This window comes from Lampris incognitus, chromosome 16 (genome assembly GCF_029633865.1).
Source record: "Lampris incognitus isolate fLamInc1 chromosome 16, fLamInc1.hap2, whole genome shotgun sequence".
Taxonomy (NCBI): domain Eukaryota; kingdom Metazoa; phylum Chordata; class Actinopteri; order Lampriformes; family Lampridae; genus Lampris; species Lampris incognitus.
This window is the reverse complement of record NC_079226.1, coordinates 2,862,227-2,873,850: the sequence shown is the minus strand read 5'-3', so window position 1 is coordinate 2,873,850 and position 11,624 is coordinate 2,862,227. Positions and strand designations below refer to the sequence as shown.

At 48.4% G+C, this 11,624-nt stretch overlaps 1 protein-coding gene across 2 annotated transcripts in view; it reads left to right on the top strand.

The window, feature by feature from the left end:
- The first annotated feature begins 7,800 nt into the window (after positions 1–7,800).
- The window catches only part of syne1b (spectrin repeat containing, nuclear envelope 1b), a 394,236-nt gene continuing 390,412 nt past the window's right edge, over positions 7,801–11,624 (top strand). For both annotated transcript variants that reach the window (XM_056296155.1, XM_056296154.1), the window contains exons 1-2: positions 7,801–7,879; positions 11,392–11,453. In XM_056296155.1, coding sequence (XP_056152130.1) covers positions 7,801–7,879; positions 11,392–11,453 — 141 coding nt within the window. The remainder of the gene's footprint in view (positions 7,880–11,391; positions 11,454–11,624) is intronic.

The window sequence follows — 11,624 nt, the reverse complement described above, 5'->3', positions numbered from 1 at the left end:
ATTCCAAACGGTAAGCGTCGGGAAGTAGGGCTGAACGATGAATCCAGCTCTCATCAAAATCGCGATTCGAACTTACGTGGTTAGCAAACCGCAAAGCCTGCCATTCATTCTGCTGCTGGCGACTGTGATACGGTGGTAAACCGGTTGTATATGGTTTAAATAGTCATGTGGGCCTGTGCACCACATGGATCAGTCTGCGTCGTCCTTCTTGTGTGACAGTCATCCTCGCCAATCAGTGCTCCTCACACACACAGGAGACACGCCCACCTTGCAGAAGTGGCCCTACTTACAGTGATCGACTACGCCCACCGACAACAACAACAACAACAGCAGCAGCAACAACAACAACAACAACAACAGGAGCAGCAGCAGCAGCACATGTGTGAGCGTTCAGGAAAGTGGCGGTGTAGGACTCACAGGTATAGAGAGGAGAGAGGAGGAATGGCTGCCAGGGCCGTGGAAGGAGAAGGCCTGAAGAGCTCGTGCCAAAGAAGGGTGGCACTTCGATTATTTGGGAGTATTTCGGGTTTCCCCAAACCGATGTGCAGCAAGCGACGGTGCTGTGTAAGACCTGCCGTTGGACAATAAACCCCAGGAGGACGGGTGTGGGGAAGAGGAGGCGGAGGACTGTCCTCCGCCGCCGCCTCCACAACACATACAAGCAGGAGAACCACAAGTTCGGAGTCTTTTGTCGCTGCTACCCCGTATGTCAAGAGCTCGCGGAGACACCGCGAGGTAGTAACAGGCGCCATCACTCATTACCTCGCCAAACACATGGTGGCGATAAAGAAGGTGTCCAGAGGGCCTCCAAAGTCTACAAAAACAATGGACAGAAGAATGTTAACTGAAAGGAATGTCTACACAATGGTTACAACATACATTTTCTTAAATTACTGTATACATTTTCTTATATTCTGGAATTGTTTACTTTCATTATTGTTTTTATTTATTTAAATTAACAGTCTAAATTTTGTGTTAATTGTTTGTTATATCTTGCTTGATGAACCGAGCACGCATTTATCAATGTTTACTTTCCTTTAATGAACGTCTTGCAGCATGGACCGGTATTACATGCGCGTCACTGTCTGGCTAGTCTGAACTGGTCTAGCACTCTGCAGTTACTATACTGTAGCATCTAACTAATGTAAGGTAGGAGCGCCCTCTAGCGGCCTAGTGGTATAACATGTATATTTAGTTCAAGATACCACATTGTTCAATGTGTATGTTTTACGTATTGTGTATATGTATATGTGTATGTTCTATACCCTTTTTGTTTAATAAATACATTTTGAATCTATTCATATATTTTCACTCTCCTTGGAATATTAAAAGAGCAATTAATATGTCAATGTTCTCAAGTGGTGAGGCTCCATCACGTTTTAAATTTATTATACAGTGAATAATGAACTGAAATTTGATTTTCAAAAATTATTCAATTCAATTCAGTTTATTGTCATTAAAAACAATGTGCAGGCACATGTTAAAAAGGAAATGAGGGCTGTGGCTTCACCAAACAGTGCAAGACAGACACAGACAAACACAGACAAACATGTGTGTATAAGATATACACACATGAAGACCAAAAGCTAAAAATAAGTTAAAAGAGAGCTGGAGTACAAAATATTTAAAATATCTACAGACATTCAGTGGGTGGCCAGGTTCAGGTGGGCAACAGCTTGTGGAAAGAAGCTGTTTTTGAGCCTGGTAGTGCGGGCTCTGAGGCTCCTGTAGCGCCTCCCAGAGGGCAGGGGGGAGAACAGTCCATGGTTGGGGTGGGTGGGATCTCTGCTGATGCTCAGACCCCTTCGAAGGCAGCGTTTGTGATAAATGTCTTTTATGGCTGGGAGCTGGGTACCGGTGATATGCTGGGCCGCCTTGACGACCCGCTGCAGAGCTTTCTGGTCTACTGAGGTGCAGTTGCCGTACCACACTGAGATGCAGATGGTCAGGATGCTCTCTATGGTGCAGTGGTAGAAGTTGGTGAGAATTTTGGGGGTAGACGGGCGCTCCTCAGCCTCCTCAGGAAATGCAGGTGTTGTTGGGCCTTTTTCACAAGGGCCTGGGTGTTTAATGTCCAGGAAAGTTCCTCGCTGATGTGGACTCCAAGGAGTTTAAAGCTGGAAACACGCTCCACTTCCACCCCATTGATGTGTATGGGGGAGTGGCTGCAGCTTCTAGACCTCCTGAAGTCCACAATCAGCTCCTTCCTCTTCTGCACATTGAGGACAAGCTTGTTGGTAGGACACCATGATGTCAGGTGCTGAATCTCGTCCCTGTAGGCCGTCTCGTCATTGTTGGTGATACTGCCAATGACTGTGGTCTCATCTGCAAACTTAACTATAACATTTGAAGGGTGAGTTGGCAGGCAGTCGTGGGTAAAGAGGGAGAAAAGGAGGGGGCTCAGAACACAGCCTTGAGGGGCACCTGTGCTGAGGGTCAGGGTGGAGGAGGTGTGGTCGCCTAACCTAACAGACTGAAGTCTGTTGGTCAGGAAGTCCAGGGTCCAGTTACAGAGGGAGGGGTTGAGGCCAAGGAAGAGGAGTTTGGTGGTTAGTTTGGCGGGGATGATAGTGTTGAAGGCAGAGCTATAATCTATAAACAGCATCCAGATGTATGTGTTGTTAAGTTCAAGGTGGGTCAGAGCAAAGTGCAGGGCAGCGGCAAATTATATCGCAAATCAAATCGCAATCGCAATATCTGTCAGAAAAATCGCAATTAGATATTTTTCCCAAATCGTTCAGCCTATCGGAAACGGTACCTGGCGAATGGAGTGATGAACGTTGTCAGCCTGGCACTGTCGCTGTGCAAAGGGATCTGGAAAAATCCCGAGGCTGCATCGAGGCTGGAGAACACCATTGCTCTGCTCAGCTTGGCTATGATCTCCTCTGGTGAAGGTAAGCTGAATCTCTCTCTCTTGACCTGTTCATTCAGTTTCTTTAGATCCACGCATATTCGCACTTTTCCAGACCTTTTCAAGACGAGCACCATAGGGGCACACCAATCTGTTGACCCTGTTACCTCCTCTATAATGCCGTTCTCCTCCATCCGGCACAGCTCCTCTGTAACTTTGTGCATTAGCGGAATTGGGACCCTGTGCGCTGTGTGCACTGCATATGGTGTGGCATTGTCCTTTAACTGTATCTTTACAGGCTCTGTCTTGAGAGTGCCATGCTGTCAAATGCATTATGGACCTCCTCGACTCGCTTCACAAGGCCCATCTCTGCTGCAGTGGAACGGCTGAGTGAGTTATTGACACTCTGCCCTCTGATAACATACACTGGGAATGAGTATGACTTGCCCTTGTACATGGTGCATGCTTGGAATTGCCCTTGACAATTCAGTTGACCCCCTGGGCTGCATAGTGAAATGCTGGTCTGCTTTAGTTCTCTCTCTGGAATTAGCATATTGAAAGTCTCTTCACACATAACACTAGCGTCTGCTCCAGTATCAATCTTAAACTCCACTGGTGTTGCACCAATGAGAAGCTGCACTGTCCATTTTCATCACTCAAGTTTGCATTCAGTGATCCCAGAAAGTATGCACACTGCTCATCAGTCTTTGTAACTTCACTCACCGATTTGCTCTTACACATTCTCTCCCAATGTCCATTTTTGTTGCACTTGTTGCATGCTGATTTGAATGCTGGGCATCTTTCCTGGTTTTTGAGTTGCATTGTTCCACATCTGCCGCACTTTCCTCCGCGCTCCGTTTCTGGAGTCTTTGCCTCCTTTCTGTTTGGCGTTGCATCGCCATTTCGGGGTTTTCTTCCACGCGCCCTGTGCGTGCACCTCTTGCACAGCTGCTGCAGCGCTGGTAGCTTCCCCTTGCTTGCTAGTTTGCATGCTAATGGTCTCTGACTGACGCACCGACTGTATTGTTTGTGCTGGCGTGAGATCATTCATGAGCTGCAACGTACGAGACTGCTCTTTATCTAGAATCCCTACCACGACCCGGTCCCGAATATTCGCCTTCCTGTTCATCCCGAACTCGCAGCGCTCTGACAGCTCATAAAGGGCTCTGACGGCTCATGAAGGGCTCTGACGGCTCATGAAGGGCTCTGACGGCTCATGAAGGGCTCTGACGGCTCATGAAGGGCTCTGACGGCTCATGAAGGGCTCTGACGGCTCATGAAGGGCTCTGACGGCTCATAAAGGGCCCTGACGGCTCATAAAGGGCCCTGACGGCTCATGAAGGGCTCTGACGGCTCATAAAGGGCTCTGACAGCTCATAAAGGGCTCTGACGGCTCATGAAGGGCTCTGACGGCTCATGAAGGGCTCTGACGGCTCATGAAGGGCTCTGACGGCTCATAAAGGGCCCTGACGGCTCATAAAGGGCTCTGACGGCTCATGAAGGGCTCTGACAGCTCATAAAGGGCTCTGACAGCTCATAAAGGGCTCTGACGGCTCATGAAGGGCTCTGACGGCTCATGAAGGGCTCTGACGGCTCATAAAGGGCTCTGACGGCTCATGAAGGGCTCTGACGGCTCATGAAGGGCTCTGACGGCTCATAAAGGGCTCTGACAGCTCATAAAGGGCTCTGACGGCTCATGAAGGGCTCTGACAGCTCATGAAGGGCTCTGACAGCTCATGAAGGGCTCTGATAAACGTCTCTTCTTCCTCACCTGGCTGCTGCCCCCGCTGGTGGAAAACGGCTCGCTGGTGGATTATATTCCGTTTAGGGGAAAGTACTCGTTGTATTTATCCATGACTACACTGTAATCCTTCTCGTGTGCTGCTTCAGCAGCAGTGAAAGACTTGAAAGTGTTCCCCGCTTCGCTCCCCCCCCCCCGCAGATATGAGAGAACTCACCTGAGCTTCACCAGCCTCCTGGTGGAGCTTGGTCGCCATGCTGAACCTCTCGAAGCGTCTCTTGCAGTCAGTCCATTCCGTCGGTTTATCAGAGCTAAAGCTTCCCGGGGGGCTAAACGTCGCCATATTCACTATCTTGGTGAATATGTGCCTCGCTTCTGACACCACGTGATAAATCAGGGACTGTCCAGTCAAACGGAGCAGGTGAAGTGTCCACTTTATTCAGCTAACAGGTCAGCTCACATGTACGCAACACCACCTTCACGCGTCCAGTCTACTGTCGTAAAACCCCTTTCACGTACAGCCACATCTCACACTTTCCGTCACTGTCGTGCACATTACCGTATTAACTGTAATACTATGACATTCAGGTTGATGTTGGTCACGTGGCTCAGGACCTGGGCTGTTCCAGTGGCGTCTGGAAACTGCTTGGTGTAGCGGGCATAATAAGCCACGCCTTGTAGGGGAAGTAATAGCGTTTGTTACGTGTCATCATGGATGTTTCTTACATATCATCATGGGTGTTACATATCATCATGGATGTTACGTGTCATCATGGATGCTACACATCATCATGGGTGTTACATATCATCATGGGTGTTACATATCATGGGTGTTACATATCATCATGGGTGTTACATATCATGGAAGTTACATATCATCATGGGTGTTACATATCATCATGGGTGTTACATATCATCATGGATGTTACCTGTCATCATGGATGTTACATATCATCATGGGTGTTACGTATCATCATGGATGTTACATATCATCATGGATGTTACATATCATCATGGATGTTACCTGTCATCATGGATGTTACATATCATCATGGATGTTACATGTCATCATGGATGTTACATATCATCATGGGTGTTACATATCATGGATGTTACATGTCATCATGGATGTTACATATCATCATGGATGTTACATATCATCATGGGTGTTACATATCATCATGGATGTTACATATCATCATGGGTGTTACATATCATCATGGATGTTACATATCATCATGGATGCTACACATCATCATGGGTGTTACATATCATCATGGGTGTTACATATCATGGGTGTTACATATCATCATGGGTGTTACATATCATGGAAGTTACATATCATCATGGGTGTTACATATCATCATGGGTGTTACATATCATCATGGATGTTACCTGTCATCATGGATGTTACATATCATCATGGGTGTTACGTATCATCATGGATGTTACATATCATCATGGATGTTACATGTCATCATGGATGTTACATATCATCATGGATGTTACCTGTCATCATGGATGTTACATATCATCATGGATGTTACATGTCATCATGGATGTTACATATCATCATGGGTGTTACATGTCATCATGGATGTTACATGTCATCATGGATGTTACATATCATCATGGGTGTTACATATCATCATGGATGTTACATATCATCATGGATGTTACATATCATCATGGGTGTTACATGTCATCATGGATGTTACATGTCATCATGGGTGTTACATGTCATCATGGATGTTACATGTCATCATGGGTGTTACATGTCATCATGGATGTTACATATCATCATGGATGTTACATATCATGGATGTTACATATCATCATGGATGTTACATATCATCATGGGTGTTACATATCATCATGGGTGTTACATATCATCATGGGTGTTACATATCATCATGGATGTTACATGTGATCATGGATGTTACATGTCATCATGGGTGTTACATGTCATCATGGATGTTACATATCATCATGGGTGTTACATGTCATCATGGATGTTACATATCATCATGGGTGTTACATATCATCATGGATGTTTGTTACATGTCATCATGGCTGTTACGTGTCATGATGGATGTTACATATCATGGATGTTTGTTACGTGTCATCACGGATGTTACGTGTCATGATGGATGTTACGTGTCATCGTGGATGTTACATATCATCATGGATGTGGGTTTGCTGACACTAAGACAGGGCAGGTGGCAAACGTCTTTCATATTAATTATTAAGATGCACTGTGCTGAGGCTTTGTTGTTGTTGCATGTTTTCTTTCTATCCTGGCATATCAAACAGTCTGTCATCCAGCAGGCCTGCAGTGCTTCAGATCCATGTTATGGCCCCAAATTTCTCCACAAACCGCAGCAGAAGAAACTATTAAAAAAGAGATCATAAGGGGATTTTTAAATGGGTTTCATCACTGACTTGAACACTATTTATTAAGTACCTGTACGACAGATCTCAGAGCAGATTACACACACACACACACACACACACACACACACACACACACACACACACACACACACACACACACACACACACACACACACACACACACACACACACACACACACACACACACACACACACACACACACACCACAAAATCCAAAACATGCATGCACACAGCAAGCTCAAACAGGGATAATGCCGGCATGGCTTTTACATCACCGCCTGCTGCCTCCTGATTGGTGGATCAGCAACTGGCTGGCTGCTCTGCCTTCATTGTGATTGGTGCACCAGCAGCTGGCTGGCTGCTCTGTCTTGATGTGCAGACGGTGTGTTGGTGTGGGGGGGCCGCACAGCCACACAGGCATGGCCGCCCTGCACAGAGAAGTCACGGCGACAGAGGAGAGGATGGAACCGTGAACCGCTGCTGCCTCTCTCACAGGAGCGTCCACTTCTCTGCTCTCTCTCTGTGTGTGTGTGTGTGTGTGTGTGTGTGTGTGTTAGAGGAGGAGGGGAGGGCTCCTCACCCACAGCCCCCAGCAGCCCTTCAGCTCTCACCGCGGAGGCTGGGCAGCCAGATCTGTGTTGTTTCCTGCAGGAGGATAGGAACAGAGGAGAGGGACAGTCGTGAGTGTGCGTGTGCGTGTGCGTGTGTGTTCAGTTTTCCGTGGTGGGTATCACCCTCACACACACGCTGGGGATGAAGCACCGATGAAGGGCGAACGCAGGGCGCCATAGAATGGCTCACTTTAAGGAGGCTTCTGTGAAGAAGACCTCGGCGCTGAACCTGGTGAGCGGATTCTTCCAGTATCTGCGTGGTAAGTAGAGCTGCAGCCTAGCACCGCCGCCTCACGCACACCCGCGCAGCCTAGCACCGCCACCGCACGCACTCCCGCTGCAGCCTAGCACCGCCGCCTCACGCACACCCGCGCAGCCTAGCACCGCCGCCTCACGCACACCCGCGCAGCCTAGCACCGCCGCCTCACGCACACCCGCGCAGCCTAGCACCGCCGCCTCACGCACACCCGCGCAGCCTAGCACCGCCACCGCACGCACTCCCGCTGCAGCCTAGCACCGCCACCGCACGCACTCCCGCTGCAGCCTAGCACCGCCACCGCACGCACTCCCGCTGCAGCCTAGCACCGCCACCGCACGCACACCCGCTGCAGCCTAGCACCGGTTCACAGGAAGCATTGTGACTGGGAATACTGGGAACACTGGGCAGGATTAGCTGGTTGAACTCCTGCTACATGAAGTAGATTGCACAAACACAGAGGTGTGCGTGGTGTGTGTGTGTGTGTGTGTGTGTGTGTGTGTGTGTGTGTGTGTGTGTGTATTCTCTGCTTCAGTTGTCCTTCACTCTGCATCCATGATGAAGTCCTAGCCTCGGTTTACAGGATGCTGTACTTTCTGTATGGAGGTAGTGTTGCTCTTTGCACGTGACTGCTGATTCTCTCTCCGAGGGCGGATGTTTAAAAATGGCCTCCCTGTGTGTGGTGCGCTATACTGGCCAGTATATAGAGTCCACATCTCCCCTTATTTGTGTTGGCGTGAGAGCGTTACTGCATAATGCATGAGGGACCATGGCTGAATATATCCCCGCACCACAAAACGTGAGCCGGGAGAACACGCATGTCATTACCGAACAGACTGTCTGCATCCTGATTTGGTACACATCTCTCGAACCTTTCCCCTCATACCACCCCACATGACCTCCGTTTAGCCACCGCCATCCTCATCTGCCTCCGTGTGTGTGTTGCAGAGGTCACACTTGTGAACATGCTCCTGCTACACTTGACTTCTCACAGGACTTGTTCGCCAACCTCTGCACCACTGCAGTGGGCTGCTGGGTAATGTAGGGTTAAGGCTGGGAGAGTAAGACGAGAACTGCAACCATACCAGCAGCATCCACGAGTCTGACAGTGGTCGTTTTCAGCAAAACGTCCCAGAGATGAATATTTGATATGATTTTACTCTCTTTACTTCTGGGCACAAGAATCCTCTGACAGAGTCACAGGTTCATGTACATGTGGAATATTTTGTGGTCTAGTAGGCCTATCTATACATTAAGTTGGCTATCTATACAGTAAGTTGGATATATATATATATATATTAAGTTGGCTATCTATACATTATGTTGGCTAGTTATACATTAAGTTGGCTAGCTATACATTAAGTTGGCTATCTGTACATTAAATTAGATACCTATACATTATGTTGTCTAGCTATACATTAAGTTGTCTATCTATGCATTGTGTTGGCTGGCTATACATTATGTTGTCTAGCTACACATTAAGGCAGCTAGCTATACATTATGTCGGCTAGCTATACATTATGTTGGCTAGCTATACATTAAGTTGGCTATCTATACATTATACTGGCTGTTGAAAAAACTCATTGATCTGATATCATTTGAAAACCACTGGATGATATCAATGTATGAGTCACATTGATGTGAATCTGTAGAATCTACCAAAGTCTGCATGTCTCTGTTTCTGTCCGTCTGTCTGTCTCTCCCTCCCTCTATCTGTCTGTCTGTCTGTCTGTCTGTCTGTCTCTCTCTCTGTCTCTCTCTCTGTCTGTCTCTCTCTCTCTCTCTCTCTCTCTGCTCATCTGCTGCATCCTTCATTTGATAAACTGAACGATATGACACTACACCCCAGTACACTCTCTCTGTCTGTCTCTCCCTCCCTCTCTCTCCGTCTGTCTGTCTCGCCCTCTTGCTTGCTCTGTCTGTCTGTCTCTGTTTGTCTGTCTGTCTCTCCCTCGCTCTCTCCCTCACTCTGTATCTGTCTCTGTCTGTCTGTCTGTCTGTCTGTCTGTCTGTCTGTCTCTCTTGCTTGCTCTCTCTTGCTCTCTCTCTGTCTCTCTCTCACTGCCTCCCTCGCTCTGTCTGTCTTTCCCTCGCTCTCTCCCTCACACTCTCTATCTCTCTCTCCCTCGCTCTCTCTCTCTCTCTGTCTGTCTCTTGCTCTCTCTGTGTCTCTCCCTCAATCTCTCTGTCTGTCTCTCGCTGTCTCTCTCCATTTGTCTGTCTCTGTCTCGCTCTCTTCCTCACTCTCTCTCTTTCCGTTTGTCTGTCACTCTGTCCCTCGCTCTCTCTCTCTCTCCATTTGTCTCTGCGTGTCTTCTTCAGTTCTTCAGTTGTCTGAGATGAAAGAGGCGTTGCTGTGCCTTTTTCACCACATGGCTGGTGTGTTCATCCCTGGTGAGGTCCTCGGTAATGTGGACACTGAGGAACTTGAAGCTCTTGACCCTCTCTACAGCAGTCCCGTTGACGGTGATGGGGTCCAGCCTCCCCTCTCTCTTCCTGGAGTCCACAATCAGCTCCTTGGTTTTGTCGACGTTGAGAGAGAGGTTATTCTGCTGGCACCACTTTGTTAGGTTGTTGACCTTTCTCCTGTACGCCGTCTCGTCATCGTCGGTGATCAGGCCCATCACCGTCGTGTCGTCAGCAAACTTTATCACCAAGTTGGAGCTATATGTGGCCACGCAGTCATGGGTGTACAGGGAGTAGATAGAGGAGGGGACTCAGGACGCAGCCCTGGGGGGCTCCTGTGTCGAGGGTCGGAGGTGCAGAGGTGTTGGAACCCATCCTCACCACCTGGCGTCGGCTCCACAGCAAGTTCAGGATCCAGCTGCACAGGCTGGGGTTGAGTCCTAAGTCCCTGAGCTTGGTGTAGAGTCTGTAGGGGACTATGGTGTGGAATGCTGAGCTGTAGTCTACAAACAGCATTCTCAAATAGGAGCTCCTTTTCTCCAGGTGGGTGAGGGTGTAATGGAGTGTAGTGGCTATTGCGTCATCAGTGGATCTGTTTTGTCAGTAGGCAAATTGGTGGAGGTCAAGGGTGGGTGATAACATGCTACAGATTAGTCCCTTAACAAGCCTCTCAAAGCATTTACTGACTATGGCAGTGAGAGCAACAGGACGCCAATACTTTAAGCATGTCACCTTGGTCTTCTTCGGCACCGGCACAATGACTAAAGCAGGAGGGGACTACACAGGGAAAGGAAGAGGTTGATCCATGAAGATCCATGAAGACAGCTGCCAGCTGCGCTGCTCACGCCCTGATCACCCGGCCTGGAATGCCGTCCGGGCAGGCCGCTTTGCGGGTGTTCATGCACATGAGTGACCTGCGCACATCGGACTCGGCGATGACCAGCGCGTTGTTCATATTGCGATTCCACTTTCTTTGAATCTCTCTCCCTCTCTCTCTCTCTTCAGTGCAAGGTCTCATTGTCCAGTATTGAGGGATGGAGGGATGGATGTTGGTAAACGTGGTTGTGTGACATTGTGTCCTGAAATGCGTTGTATGTCTTTGATTTTCAGACGAGCAAGAGGCGGTGCAGAAGAGAACCTTCACCAAATGGATCAATTCTCATCTGGCGAAGGTAAGAGAGGACACCCACCCCTGCTCTGCTGCCGCTGACTTGCATGGGACAGGGCTGTAGTAAGTCATGTGACTTGGCTGTAGTAAGTCATGACGGGGCTGTAGTAAGTCATGTAACAGGGCTGTAGTAAGTCATGTGACTTGGCTGTAGTAAGTCATGACAGGACTGTAG